Raw genomic sequence first — 15809 nt, 5'->3', positions numbered from 1 at the left:
GAGTTCTGGGCTTGGTTTGAGTTTGAATGTCTGTAATATGACTATGGGGAACACTGCTCCGTGTGCTTAGCTCAATAAAGCCTAGTTGTTCAGACCTCTTCTAGTTGCCTAGTTGTTCAACTTCAGACCTATGTCTAACCCCTATGTTACAATACATATAGTTATTTTGTCCTCTAATTATTTCCTCAATCTTCCAAACTACTGGGACAGTGGTAACTTGGTAGGTAGAGTTCTGGGCTGTTAATTGAAAGATTGTGGGTTTGAATCCCAGCTCTGCTAAACAGCCACAGTTGGGCCCCTGAGCTAGGCTCCTAACTCCTAATACTGATTAATGGCTAAATAAGGGAAGAAACTAAAGCTAGAGATTCTACATCACATTCACGCTATTGGTCTGTGGAATCCACTTAATCATAGCTAATTTGCATGAAATTGGGGAAACCTTGGTCCTAATCCTATTGCCCTGTTGCCCATATATCAGTTCTGTGTAACTGCATTGAAATAGTCAACTCATAGTCAGTATCTTCCTGCTGCTACGAGATTTCACCCACTCCTTCAGTAAACCAGCCTTATTTATTTTTCATCTGCCTGGACAAAACACCTGCTGTATAAGTCAGCAGGGGGATGGGATTATGATAACTTGCCCACCTGGCATGCCATTATGGGCCAGCTGGGAGCATGGAGGCACAAATGACTGACAGTATTGGTCTTTATAAATCGTACTTCAAGGGCAGTCTATGTACCTAATTAAGCGTCATTCATATACTGTCCTCGTAACCCAGTTCTTGGCTGGATTATTTATTATTTTATAAAAGCTTGTTTATTATTGTTTAGACTTAAGGTTGGGATCAAGGAGTTGCAGTAGTAGCAATAGCTTTTCCTTTTCTGTCCAGCCCTCTCACCACCTCACTGGGTATCTTATTGATTATACCCCTGTAGCTTGATCTCTTTTCTTATCTGTAGTTTTGTGATTATTACTGCTTCAGGCTGCAGCTTATGGGTTGGTTTCTGTTTTAAGGACAAGGGACAAACTACAAAGGTCTTTTTTTGCCTACAAACGATGTTTTTGTGTGGTGTATGCAGATGTTGCAGTGTGAATCCATGCAACAGGAAGAGGAGCTGATGCGTCTGCGCAGTCAGGCAGAGCTGCACAAGATGGAATCAGCTGTGATTGCACAGTTAGAGGATGAGAGATCTGCACTTGAGAGAGAGCGAGAGACCCTCAAAACGACCATTGACTCTCTCCGAGCCTCAGTGCGCAAGGTGAGTTAGTACTTAATTAAAAGCAAATAAACCATTGTTTCTTAGCTTCATGTATCTTACAGCAAAAAACATTTTAGATGTGTTGGATAACTAACCTTTTAAAATATTATAAAAGGGCAGATTAAGTCAATAAAACAGTTTGGCGTAGCTCACAGTAAGCAGATTAGCAGGTTATTTCTTTATGGATCTTATTTTTTGCATGTTGGAACTGTTATTCTGAAACTACCTTCACCAAACATGCAAACACTGTACTACAATATGCTATATAGTACAACCCCTGGCAAAAATTATGGAATCACCACTCTTGGAAGATGTTCTTTCAATTGTTTAAGTTTGTAGAAAAAAAATAAATCACAGACATGCCACAAAACTATCATTTCTCAAACTGTCAACTCTCTGGCATTAAGAAACAGTAAAAAAAGAAACAAATATAATAGTTGTGGTCAGTCACAATTGGTTTTTTTTAGATCAAGTAGAGGAAAAAAATATGGAATCACTCAAATCTGAGGAAAAAATTATGGAATCATTAGAAAACACTGCACCATTATTACTTTGTTGCACCACCTCTGGCTTTTATAATGGTTTAAACTCTCTGAGGCATGGAGTTAACTAATGACAAACAGTATTCTTCATCAATCTGCCTTCAACTGTCTCTTATTGCTGTTGCCAGATCAGCTTTGCAGGTTGGAACCTTGTCATTGACCATTTTCTTCAATTTCCACCAGAGATTTTCAAATGGATTGAGATCCGGACTATTTGCAGGCCATGCCATTGACATTATATGCTTTCTTGAAGGAAAGTTTTCACGTCCTTTGCCCTATGGCAAGATGCATTATCATCTTGAAAAATGAAGTCATCATCACCAAACATCCTTTCAACTGATGGAATAAGAAAAGCGTCCAAAATGTGGACTTTGGCATTTATTGAAGACCATCTCCCCTGTGCCTTTACCCGACATGCAGGCCCATATCATCAACAACTGTGGAAATTAACATGTTTTCTTTAGGCAGTTATCTTCATAAATTTCATTGGACAGACACCAAACAAAAGTTCCAGCATCATCACCTTGCCCAATGCAGATTCGCGATTCATCACTGAAGATCACTTTTATCCAGTCACCCACAGTCCACGATTGCTTTTCTTTAGCCTACTTTAACCTTGTTCTTTTCTTTTTAGGTGTTAATGGTGGCTTTTGTTTGGCTTTTCTGTATGTAAATCCCATTTCTTTTAGGTGATTTCTTACAGTTCAGTCACAGACATTGACTCCACTTTCCGGCCACTTGTTTCTCATTTGTTTTGTTGTGCATTTTCTGTTTTCAAGACATATTGCTTTAAGTTTTCTATCTTGATGCTTTGATGTCTTACTTGGTCTACCAGTATGCTTCCCTTTTACAACCTTCCCATTTTGTTTGTACTTGGTCCAGATTTTAAACACAGCTTACTGGGAACAACCAACATCTTTTGCGACATTCCACAATGATTTATCTTCTTGAAGGAGTTTTATAATCCTCTCATTTGTTTCAACTGACATATCTTGTGTTGGAACCATGATTCATGACAATCTGCTTTGTGCAACAGCTCTCCGAGGTGTGAGCACTCTTTTTAAACTGAAGAATAATTAGCAAATCTAATCTGCTGCAGATGTTTTGTTTTTAAACTGCAAATTACAGAGTGATTCCATAATTTTTTCCTCAGATTTGAGTGATTCCATATTTTTTTCCTCTACTTGATCTAAAAAAACCCAATTGTGACTGACCACAACTATTATATTTGTTTCTTTTTTTATTGTTTCTTAATGCCAGAAGGTTGACATTTTGAAAAATGATAGTTTTGTGGCATGTCTGTGATTTATTTTTTTTCTACAAACTTAAACAATTGACAGAACATCTTCCAAGAGTGGTGATTCCATAATTTTTGCCAGGGGTTGTATTATTTGGACTGGTGACCTGTCAGGGTGTTTCCTACCTTTTGCCCATTGAATCGTTTCCTTCGCAACCCTGAAAAGAATAAAGTGGTGGCCATGGCTCTCTAAAAGAGACCATGAATTAATGAATTTTATCATTCTACAGGGCGATCAGCTTGAGCTGACCAATCAGACTCTAAAGGCGGAGCTTGAGCGTTTAGGACGAAGCTTGGAGTCAGCCCGTCGACGTGAAGAGGAGTTAGAAGCCGAGTTAAGGGAGTCTGGTGTCGAGGTAGAGTCCGTAAGCAGGGAGCGGGACCAATCAATGCTGGAAGTCACCAGATTGGAGCAGGAAAAGGAAGTGTGTCAGTCTGAGCTAGACAGTCTGCGGCGGGAGCAAAGGCCAAAGGAGCGAGAGATGGCTAGACTCCGGCAACAGCTAGAAAGCACCGCCTTAGCACTGGAGCACGGCAACCAGAGAGCCTGCAGCCTGGAGCTCCAGCACAGGTACACATGTTAGAAGCACCTACACTATAAATTTATTATTTTTATTATGTATTTCTTATTATTATAGACAATAGAGTGTCGCACAGTAACATAGGTCTTGCAAACCTTGTCTTATCTCCATGTTCTGAGGATCGTGGAGGAGCTTGCCATGTTCTCACAACGTCTTTAAATTCTCACCCAGCCTCTCAAAAATATGAACAATAGGCCCTAGATCTGGATGAGTGCCTATATGTGTGAGTGTGTGATGCCCCAAGACTAAGGCGTGCTATACTTTCAACCTATGTCAAGACCCACCTGTTACTATTAATATTAACATTATTACCAGTGACCAAATTGTAAAAAAAATACTGGTGCATTTCAAAATGAGCCATTTCAAAATTAAGCCTGTGGGAATTTGGGAGGGTGCTCAGGCAGCTCAGAGATCTGTTATGCTAACTCATTACCACTGAGACCTAGGTTAAAATTTCAGTGATTCTGTGGGCTGGCTGGGCACCTACATACATGACTGGTCTGTCTGAGGGGAGGGTGGCCAAAGCCCTGCGATGGATTGGTGCGCTGTCCATGGTAGTCCTGTCTTGAGCCCAGCGGTGGAGCTGACCAGGAAAAAGTAGTTGACGAAAACGAATGACTATATTAGTGCAGACATATTTGACTATTTCATCCCATTCTTTTGTTTGTAGACGGATGTGTCAGGAGCTTGCACAACTCAAAGAGACCTGCTCTCAACTAGAAGAACTTCAGAAAGAGAACCAACAACTAAATTTACAGAAAGCTGAAAACACCACACAGATTACCTCTCTCACACAGGTCATTTTAATATTTTAAATTCCTATAAATAGTTTTGCAAAAAACTTCACAGATTTTTGAGGTTAATTAGTGCCATCTTACATTAACAAACTAAGAAACAGCTTACTTTGTATTTGGCATTGAAGTTAACTTATGGTAACCTTTTGTTTAATTATCTGAAATTATGATAAATATGCAACAACAGGCAACCAAATTAAGCCTTATTCACAGCACTGTATAAACACCAATCAGCCAAAACATAACATGTACGGGTAGCACATACCACAGGACTCCTTCATCTGTCTTGTGGTGTCCATGTCTTGGCAGGTCAGAGCTTTTTGACAGCATATTAGGTGAGTGGTGCTGATGTTTTGGATGTTTTGTGTGAGGTTGTTTGTAATTTTACAGACACCTCTTGTTTTAATCAATACTGACATGCTCTGGTGACATTATTTGATAGGCATTTTGAATATTACTGTTGTTCAAAATTCTTTTCGGGGTCACGTAAATATCCATCTATCCAAGTAGCTCATGTAAAATAAGAAGCAAACTGTTCTAGCTGAGAGATTACATTAAAAAATAAGAGAAAATTGTAAATATCATTTTAGCCATATAGCCATAACTATTCATTAATTCTCTTACTAATGTGTTTGGACTTTTCTGAATGTTTATACTTCTTGTTCCCTTTCAGGAGTTAGCCAGTGAGCATGTACAGTCGCAGAAGCTGTCCACTCAGGTTACTCAGCTGAATCATTCTCTTGAAGAGTTGGAGAGCAAGCTTAAAACTGTCACATCACAACTTGAGCTGCAAACTGAACTTGTCAAAGCAGCATCACAAGCCACTGCATCTCCCAGCGATTCAAGAACAGAGGTGATAGAACAGCACAGTCAACCTGCAGTACGAAAAGAAAGTCCAGAGGATGATATCAGCACTGCCAATCAGATCTCTGATGACCAACAGTTACAACACGCTGGTTCAACCTGTAAAGAGATAAAAACCTCAGATAAAGAGCCTCAGACTCCTGATACCAGGGAGAGCCTTGGTATTGTCAGTGAGAAGCTTACAAACGTGGAGAAAGAGGTTTGTGTATGTATGTTACATACAGTGCATTGGTTAAGCTACCAAAATCATCAATGTATTATCAAATATCGATTTTCCTACGTTCTCTGTTTCAGAATGCAGTGCTGCAGCGGGAGCGGGAAGTGCTACTGTCCCAGCTTGCACAGACTCAGGCAGCCAGCACTGAGCTACGAGTACAGTTGGACACTCTGCAGCGTCACTCAATTTCTCTGCAAGAGAACTGCACCAAACTGCAGGACCTCAACACCAAACTACAGGTAGCTGTGTGCGTGTGTGTGTTTGATTTTCTGGGACTTGTCAGTTTTTCTTCACTAAGTGTAGTGGCACATCAGCAGTCAGGAGAGTAGTAGCAGTGGATTTCAGACCCAAATGTAATAAGGGATTGATATATATGATTCCTTATTACATTTTGGTCTGAAATCCACTGCTACTTCTCTCCTTATAAATACTCCTCTCACTTATAAATACACACACACCCAATTTGGTAATGCTAATAACAACTGCTGTGCAAAATATAAATGGCTACTGGTGCTATTCGCTAACAGGGGCATGTGTCTACGGGTGGGCGAAGGTGGCCAATGCCCACCTAGAGTTAGGAACTGCCCATCCAGAGAAACTGACCATCTAATGAATCCTCAACATAAGTATTTTTGAGCGTTCATAGTTTCCTGAAACTTTGTTATTGGTCATCAAAAATACACTGTGTTCCTGCTGGCCATTTTGAATGTGTGGGTGTGCTTAGTCTATGCTCCTGATTTACAATTATTTTTTGCTTCTAATGGGGCTATATTTACATTTTTACATTACTGTATTACACACTGTCTTTATATACAGTATTGTATTCTTGCACTCCATTCATCCACACATCAAATATAGTACTGGGTACTGGTCATTGTCACTGTAGCCCAATAATCGTATTGTCCGCACTGTCTGTCACAGTCCCTGTATTGTCTTGCACATGTTTGCACACGCTTACTTTATATAGTATTAGCTAGTTCTGTGTTGATGTGTGTAGCACTTGTAGGTCCTGGAGGAACGTTGTTTCACTATGTACTGTACACATTGTACATGGTTGAAATGACAGCAAAGCCCACTTGACTTGACATCAGACACTAATTAGTGGCACCTATGGACAACTGTTATTTCACCTACATTTTTGGACCTCCGATAGGTTTACTTCTGTGTGTTTTATTTTCTACCCATGATTATATAAGTAAAGCCATAAATAATAACATTTTGCAATATTATTTCATGATAATTTTGATAACGTATATATTAGATTTATTGAATTGATATTATGGAATTATTACATTGTCATGGCTGGTTCAAGCCCCACCACCGCCAGGTTGCCACTGTTGGGCTCTTGACCTGCTTAATTCCAAAGATGTAAATGTCAAGGAGTTGAAAACTTGACTGATTAATTTTGGGGGTGGATTACTTCAAGTCAAGTCAAGTCAACTTTATTTATATAGTGCTTTTTACAATAGACGTTGTCTCAAAGCACCTTTACAGAATCCAGGACCAACAGACCAAAACCCCTGTTAAGCAAGCCGAGGGCGACAATGGCAAGGAAAAACTCCCTTAAAATTACAGGAAGAAACCTTGAGATTATGCATACTTGTATTTTTTTTAATTAGCTTACCAGCAAAATGTATGTATGTAAATATAGTTGTATGTCTGAGTTAGCATTTTCTGATCAGGTTTACAACACACCGTACCCATTTTCTCTTCTAGGTAAAGCAAGCTTCTCTAAACTTTCAGCATGCCTCAGTGTTGGCACGGTGTAAAGAATATGAGGTGTGCTGTGCCACCCTGGAGACAGAGTCTAAGGTGTGGCAGAAGGAGAAAGAAGAATTAGCAGCACGATGTGAAGCTTTGAGGCGGGACCACGAAAGATTGACAACTCTGCAGCAAAGACAAGAGGCAGAGCTCGAGGAGCTGCTGGTCAAGCATAGTCTGCTAAAGGGCAGCAGTCGAGCTGTCGAGGTTCAGTATAAAGAACTGGAGGCGAGGTAAAGTTCAGCACATAATTAAATATTACTTCTTTATTGTTCCCATAGCAATACATAGTTTACTGGGATTGATTTGCCAGACACTTTGCATTTTTATGTAGTTTAAGAATGAATTACTTAAAAAACTAGACTGCAACAGATGTAGCACATGGTTGAGTTCATTCTTGGTTTCAACAGAGCTTTAGGCTTGATCATAATAATATAGTAATTCTTAGACTCTATAGTCATTAATGGCTTTACAGCTCCACAGTCTGGCTTTTATGGCACTGCTGCCATATATAATTGTGGGCATATTGTGCAGACAGTGGCCAATAAAAGGGTCATAATCAACAAAACCACTATAGCTTAAACATAGCTACAACTTTTTTATTAAGTTTTTATTTCTTTTCATTTTTATTAAACACTTTATTCTGATCCAGTTCGCAGCAGGTTTGGTTTCACAAAAACAGAACAGAGCGCTAATCAGTCACAGGGCTATGGATATCCCGGCCTTAGACATAGCCTATCATGTTTAAATAGATAGCACCACTGAGATTCAAACCCAGATCTCACTAGTGATAGGCTATTGTAATAGACAGCTGAGTCACCCAGGTGCCCCTAAGTTGTTATATAAATGTCAAAAGAATGTAGTTGGGATGCTTAAACAAACATCTTCTGTTCAAATCAAAGATCTGATTCAAAATGATTCAAATCTGAATTTTAAATTAAATCTAAACTCTGTTAGCGCCTTTGAACTTGTCACTTAGTTGTGCTGAAGCAGTAATTTTTAGCTAAGTACCACTGGGAAAAGTAGGACACTATAGCAGTTTTTTTTAGGTCAAATATTATTATTAGCTTACATTAGGAAGTAACAGCCAACAGACCCCTTAAAAGTAATAAAATTGTTTTTAACTATGTTTACAGCTATGCAGGAAACTTCAACCACCAAACACAATATACACTGGGTGAAATACTAACACTGAGCAAATAGAGATAAATGTTCCATGACTATGCACAATCAATTCTTATCATTCATTCATTGTATAATCACCGCTTTATCCTGGTCAGGGTTGCGCTGGGTTTAATTGATTGGGCGACAGGCAGGAAACACCCCAGACAGGTTCATCACAGGGTAGATTCTTGGGGCAGACTTAGGGCAAGCTTTAGTGGCTCCAATTAACCTGACTGCATGACTGCACGAAGACACAAACTCCGCACAAAAATTACCATGGTTGTCCAGCCAGGGAATAGCACTTAAGCCCCTCTTGTTGTGAGGCGACAGCGCTACACACAGCACCACTGTTTTTTTTTTTTTATGTAATAGAGATTTAAAATTTTTCCAACTGTTTGTTGTTTTCATAAACTGTGGTATTGTTTTAATACTAGTATTATGGTTGTTTATGTGGTTTTATCATCAAATGTAACACTTTTATACTAAGCAGTATCCAGCTCCTGATATTCCTCATTAGTATAACATCAAAATGTATAAATGTAAAATAATGTAAAAAGTATCACTAAAATAAATGTTTTTATACTTTATACACTAATACTTTGACAGATAAAAATGTGCTCTGTATCGTAATAATGCTTGGATTTATATCTGATTGTGTTGCTTTGTCCACGCTCAGGCATAAAGTGCTGGTGGAGAGCAAGGCAAAGCTGGAGGAGGCAGAGAGAGCGGTCAAAGATGAGAGAGAGAAGATGGAGAAAGCCATGCAGCAGCAGGTCGAAAGAGAGAAAGATCTGGAAAGGATGAAAATGGAGAACGAGAGGCAAGTTTGAATTTGTAGTCAGTCATGAATGTTGATGTGCAGTTGCTTTGTTACCAGCAGTACAAAACGACAGGAAGTGATGCAAGCAACCGCACTGAAAACTCATAACCCGGTTTTGTAAGTCACAGACTTGCACAGTGCAAGCTGGGTAAGTTTCCTATCACTGGAGTGTGAGTCATGGCCAGTTCCTCCTGCTGTGGTTTTCTGTTGAATTCACACCATGCTGGTAAATAGTAACCAAGTCCTCGGATATCAATTTAATGTGTTAATTTTAGTATGACTGAATTGTTACCACAGCACATATTTCTACACTCCCTGTTCATTGTATCAGCTCCACTTACCATACTGAAGCACTTTGTAGTTCTAAAATTACTTACTGTAGTCCATCTGTTTCTCTGCATGCTTTGTTAGCCCCCTTTCACTCAAACAGCAGCAATAGATAAGCAATCGTCTCTGACTTTACATCTACAAGATGGACCAACTAGGTAGGAGTGTCTAATAGAGTGGACAGTGAGTGGACACGGTATTTAAAAACTCCAGCAGCGCTGCTGTGTCTGATCCTCTCACACCAGCACAGCACACACTAACAGACCACCACCATGTCAGTGTCACTGCAGTGCTGAGAATCATCCACGACCTAAATAATACCTGCTCTGTAGTGGTTCTGTGGGTTTCCTGACCATTGAAGAACAGGGTGAAAGCAGGTTATAAAGTATGTAGAGAAACAGATGGACTACAGTCAATAATTGTAGTACTTCAAAGTGCTTCTATATGGTAAGTGGCGCTGATAAAATGGACAGTGAGTGTAGAAACAAGGAGGTGGTTTTAATGTTATGGCTGATCAATGTATATTAGTTAGTCAGTATATAGTTATATATAGGTACATATACATACATACAGCAGTTGGCTCCTTCAAATAACTTTTTCAATTACCCACAGGCATGTGAATCTGCAAAAGGAGTGGGTCCAGGTGCAGTCTGAATTACTGGCCCAGGTTTCGGTTCTACGTAATGACATGAGCACAGCACAGCTAGAACGAACTAAACTGGAGGGAGAACTTAACATGCTCAAGGAACAGAACCAGCAGCTGGATCTCAACAATGTCCGCCTCAACAGCCAGTACCAGGTTAAACATATTGACAGACAGCACAGTCATTCTCTTACACTACATATATAAGTTTTCATTGTATGTTAGGGTCTTTATCATTAGTAAGTGACAGGTATGAAGAAGAGCAGTTTGCACATAATAGAGATAACACTGTGCTTTATTTGTGTGTTTTAGCTTCTTACTCAGTTAAAGGGGAACATGGAGGAAGAGAACAGGCACCTGGTGGAGCAAAACCAAAGTCTTGCTAAAGAGAACCGAGCACTTTTGGAGCGTAACCTCGAGAACCGAGACCAGCATCACAATCAGCAGAGAGAGCACCTGTGTGTATCATATTAACACACACTACACATTTTCCACTAAACTACTTATATTCATAGCTTAAAATGAATTTGCCTTTATCTATTTGGAAGAAAAATACTTATGTAGTCAAGGCAGCGTTTACAAAATAATGCCTATCCTGTTTAAAGTACAGTGCCTGAGCTCTAAGGTACAGTACTAGGGTGAACATATGTGGACACACACAACTGTTGCTTTTAGATGTTTTAGCCACACCCAAACTTTTGGTAGATATTAAGACCTAGTTATTAGCCAGCTTTGTTAATTTGTGTTTACACTAGCTAAACACAGACGAATATAAGCTAAATGCAGGAAGAAACTGGACCTGTTAGGGGATGACACAGGACATTTGTGGCATACTACTGGTTTGCTGGATCCACTAAATGACTAGGATTTGTAAATTTACCAGTTAATACTTAATTTGCATAAGATTAAGAATTTCTCTATTTAAATGTCACGTTATTCTGTCACAGTGTGTCTTGTTATTCTCATACTGCTTAGTAAATAAACAGCAGCTTGTCACTTGTCGCTTACAACCCAATGCCAGCAAGCAAACATTTGGCAGACAAGCTCATTCGATCTTGGTGGTGTACAGCACCAGAAAAAAGCTGTTGCTAAATTAAAATCTATCCCCAGCCAACTAGAATTCAAGTTGATTTGGCACATCAATATATAAGGATGGCGTGGTGGTACAGTTGGTAGCGTGGCTGACTCACAGCAAGGAGGGCCTGAGTTTGATTCCCCGGGCTGGGTGGTCATGGTCCTCTCTGTGTGGAGTTTGCATGTTCTCCCTGTGTCTGTGTAAGTTTCCTTCGGGTCCTCTTGTGCTCCAGTTTTCTCAAAGTTCAAAGACATGCAGTCATACCAGCTGGAGCTACTAAAAATTGCCCCAAGTGTGTGTGTGTGTGTGTGTGTGTTTGTGTGTCTAACCTGTGATGGACTGGTGACCTGTCTTGGGTGTTTCCTGTCTTTGGCCCAATTAATCAAACCCACCCTGACTCTGACCAGGATAAAGTGGTGGTAAAGCAATAAATGAATGAATAGTAGATAAGTTATTGTAAGTTATTGTAACATGCAAATTTCTTGTACTACACATAGCTGAAATTAACGTAATTAAAAAAGGGAAATTTGTAAACATAGTGCAAGAGGTTTCTAAGCGCTGTTTTTATTATGTTGTCGAGCATGCACATTATATCAATAATATAGATCTTTCTATTATTTTATGTTAATTTACATTGAATTGCATGGACAGTGTACAAGGCTGAAACGATTAACATAGGGATGTACTGCACACATTAGTAAATAAACCCTATAGATTATTTATAGTCATAACCCAGCAGGTGTTGCAGCAGCTGCAGACTTGATCATTGCGGTCTCTGCTTTAATCATGAGCACACATCAGGCACAAAATCTTTCAGATCTAGTTTTTCATTTAGTTTTGCTAATGACAAGATTTTGCAAATAGGATCTCCCATAACATGTCTGCTCCCTTCTTTTAGTGACAAGCTAAACGAGCTACGCAGAGAGAAGCAGAAATTGGTGGAGAAGATAATGGATCAGTATCGGGTTTTGGAACCTGGCATGCTCGGACCCAAGCAACCAAAGTCAGTCTGAATGCATTTAACATTGTTCACCTGTTTCACTTTCAGTCCTTTATATCAATTACAGATTTCTATCACATGCTTATTTTGTTCAAATTAAAGTTTAAGTAAGCTAGAAGGGATTAAATGTAGTTTTAAAAAACAACCATAAATAGTGTACCATAGTACACAGTATTTTTAAGACCATAAAATTATATTGAATGAGTTTTTTAATCTTATAAAGATAGAAAAAGTCATTTTCTTTTTCATTTTTTTTCTTCCAATTTCCCCCCAATCTAGTTGCATCTAATTACCGATTACTGATTGCGTTTTGCTACCTTTACTTCTACTGACCTCCACTTCTGACCAAGAAGGGCCACAGCAACTACATGTGTGCACTAACTAGCTACTTCTTTGCACCTGCACAAGAGGGGTTCATATGGAGAACCGTATCATGCATGGAGTCATTCACCAATCTCTCTTAACCCACCTCTGTGCAGGCGCCACTGACCAGTCAGCGGAGTTCATAATCGTAGCAGTTATAATAAATCCCCTCTGGCGTTCCCACGTTTCAGATGAGCTGGTCATTGTTTGTATAGCTGCCCTGCCTGCTGGTAGCGGAGATGGGATTCAAACCTGAGTGCCTAGAAAAAAGTCCTTGTCTGTTGTGGTTTTTGAAGGCTGCCTTGTAAAATCACTAAAAGCCCCTCATTTCAGAATCTTGTATCTCTGAGGAACATGATTGTAGACAGACCTGCTTTATCTTGCGGTGCTATATGGTGCCACTGGTGGTCAAAATATACACTGGATACCATTGTGCTTAAGCTGACCAGATGGCACAGTACTCCTGGAGTCCGTGTCTCAGTGGGTCAGAGCTGTTTTGACAATATGTTAGGCAGGTGGTCCTAATGTTTACATCATCGGTGTACTGTGTAATTAAAACCAAGTACTAAATTCACAAGTGAGCCATTAACTAACTTCTAGGCTTATAAAATGTAACTAAAACTCTGTCTTTGCTGACCCAGGCACTCTTGTCACTTGAGAAAATTGGGATGCAGCCCATGCTTACTCACCTGTGTCTTGCCTTCACAGGAAGTCTAATTGGATTGCAGACCGCATGAAAAAGCTGATAAAGCCTAAAGGAGGCAGAGAGGGTCGAGCTCAGTTCATCGCTGCTGGCAGTGTGGAGAACCTCACAGAGGTGGGAGATATGATGCCCCCCGCCGCTCTAAATCCAGCAGTTGGTAAGAGACCATGGGGTTATTGCAGCAAACACAATACACACCACTCTGGACTCTGTAAAACAGCATAAAAGTCCAAAGCCAATTACAGTAAGTCCTGCTATAATTCTCAGTGTTGGAGCTTTACCAAAAGAGTTCACTGTAGCCCACCTGAGAGCAGTAACTCTTTATAAGGCTGTTAGAGTCTGTTCTCACTGTCCAAGCAGAACGAGTCAATATCTCAGAAGTGGCCCCTTGATGAACTGAAACTCAAATAATCACTCACACAAAATGCAATATTTATAAGCAGCGCCAAAACAGTATGACAGGACGTGTAATAAGCGTGTCTGTACAGGTCAGGAGGGAGACCCTTGTAGTTCTCCCTCACCCACTAGGAGAGCGTCATCCCAAGGAGAGTCAGAAGAGCAATCCAAAGTGGCTCTCAGGACAAGGCGGCGTAAACTTGGCTCCAGACATGGTTGGGGGTTAGGCAGGAGCAAAGATGGAGGCATGTCTCATTCCTTCAGCCCTGGAGATCATCACACACGACCTACACTGCGCTTTCGCAATCCAACCAGTGCTTTATGGGAAGCTGAGAAGGATGGCAGCCCGACGCCTAGCGAGGAGGGAAAAGGTGAGTGAGAACCATGCAAGTAGAAAGTGCAAGAAAGCAAAGCAAAAATAATAAATTAAATCTGATGTTATTCTTAATTTTAATGTTATTTATTGTAAAATATTTTAATAGTAAGTGTCTTACTGCATTGTGCTGGGTGTCTACACAGACATGATTGACTGCATATGAAGGATTGGAGATGGGGATAGTTGAAGAGCCTAGCTATTGAAACGTGCACTTGTTAGTGTGCTCTCAGTTCCGGTCCCAAGCCCAGATTAAAAATAATGTGGATTGCATAAAAACTGTGCCATTTCAAGCATGCAGACCTAAATGATCCACTGTGACAACCCAAAATAATATAGGATCAACTGAAAACAAGAAAAAGACATTTAAATCCTGCTTTCAAAAGAGCTTTGCAGAAAATATACATAAGCAAATACATTACTTACATATGCTAAACTAAATAAGAAGCAGAACCAACATTTGTTCCCATAATTATTATTTTTTTAAAGTGTGCATGTGTGTTTCAGGTGAGAGTGAGGAGAATGCTACTCCTGAGCACTCGGATGTGAGCCGGGTCTCCTCTGGAGCTGAGGGTCAGTAGAACTGGTTATGAATGATAGTACCAACTTTTCAAAGTTACTCACCCAAACTCAGTTCTCTAAAACATAACCACCACTTTCTTTCTTGTTCTTTTTCAGATTTACACTCCAGTTTTGAAAAAAACATGGACTAGGAACAGAAGCAATATTTAACTAGCCAAAGTATGAGAATCTGCAATTATTTTACTGTTTACATTTTATATTAAAAACAGTTCATATGGTGTATTTAATTTTTATGATTATTCTTTCTGTAATTTGATCATTTTGCACAATAATTTAAAAGATATATTTAGCAAAGCTTTAATAAAGGATTTTGTACTCTGAACACCATGTTTTTAAAGTTACAAACATGAATGTGTTTATGTAGACACCGAACTGCAGTTTAATCAAGGATGACAAGAGTTCAGTTCTAGTGCAGTACCACTAGGTGGCAGCATGACGCTCTGGAGCTGTTAAACACAGCTTGTCCGTCAGCGGTCTGAGTGTAATTGTCTCTTACACAAAGTGATGCTAACAAGATATTTATGAGGGCAGATTAATTCTGCCTGTCTTGCACAACACTGGCTGACTCTGACATTTGGGAAGGGGAGCTGTAGGGGGGCTGAGTCTTAAAACATTGCAGTTGTCGGCAAAGAGGTTTTTTTGACAATCCCTGAGGTGAATCATAACTCAAAAATGACAAATGGAACGCTAATACAATTCATGAATTATGCAGTTGTCATAGCGACATTCATCAAAATGCATCCGTCTACAGAGCATTTTGTTTATGAATTGATGAAATACCGTAACCGACTACTCACTGACAATCACACAGTGTCTTTTTAAGCTGGCTGAATTTTATAGAACTATATTCGGATAGTAAGTTGTGGTGAGTGCTGTGTAGGCATAAGCATAAATTATGTGTCAGAAAAAGGGCACAGACCACTTTTAAAAACACACAACAAAAGCACTTCGCTCAAGGTCCTCGCTCACCTGCTGCACAGCTGAATACTAAAACAAAAACAACAATCCTGCAAAATCTAAACATATTATGAGCTTTGCTATCCTTGT

At 39.7% G+C, this 15809-nt stretch overlaps 1 protein-coding gene across 1 annotated transcript in view; it reads left to right on the top strand.

Annotated features, from left to right (window-relative positions):
• The window catches only part of ccdc88b (coiled-coil domain containing 88B), a 36493-nt gene extending 21509 nt beyond the window's left edge, over nucleotides 1-14984 (top strand). The window contains exons 16-29 of the mRNA XM_062999997.1: nucleotides 1081-1260; nucleotides 3330-3670; nucleotides 4351-4477; nucleotides 5148-5537; nucleotides 5633-5794; nucleotides 7272-7549; nucleotides 9157-9300; nucleotides 10240-10426; nucleotides 10583-10728; nucleotides 12244-12348; nucleotides 13417-13568; nucleotides 13900-14178; nucleotides 14688-14753; nucleotides 14859-14984. Coding sequence (XP_062856067.1) covers nucleotides 1081-1260; nucleotides 3330-3670; nucleotides 4351-4477; nucleotides 5148-5537; nucleotides 5633-5794; nucleotides 7272-7549; nucleotides 9157-9300; nucleotides 10240-10426; nucleotides 10583-10728; nucleotides 12244-12348; nucleotides 13417-13568; nucleotides 13900-14178; nucleotides 14688-14753; nucleotides 14859-14893 — 2592 coding nt within the window. The 3' untranslated portion in view covers nucleotides 14894-14984. The remainder of the gene's footprint in view (nucleotides 1-1080; nucleotides 1261-3329; nucleotides 3671-4350; nucleotides 4478-5147; nucleotides 5538-5632; nucleotides 5795-7271; nucleotides 7550-9156; nucleotides 9301-10239; nucleotides 10427-10582; nucleotides 10729-12243; nucleotides 12349-13416; nucleotides 13569-13899; nucleotides 14179-14687; nucleotides 14754-14858) is intronic.
• Nucleotides 14985-15809: the final 825 nt, after the last annotated feature.

This window comes from Trichomycterus rosablanca, chromosome 8 (assembly GCF_030014385.1).
Source record: "Trichomycterus rosablanca isolate fTriRos1 chromosome 8, fTriRos1.hap1, whole genome shotgun sequence".
Taxonomy (NCBI): Eukaryota; Metazoa; Chordata; class Actinopteri; order Siluriformes; family Trichomycteridae; genus Trichomycterus; species Trichomycterus rosablanca.
Note: the sequence above shows the minus strand (reverse complement) of the source record. Positions and strands in the feature narration are given on the sequence as shown.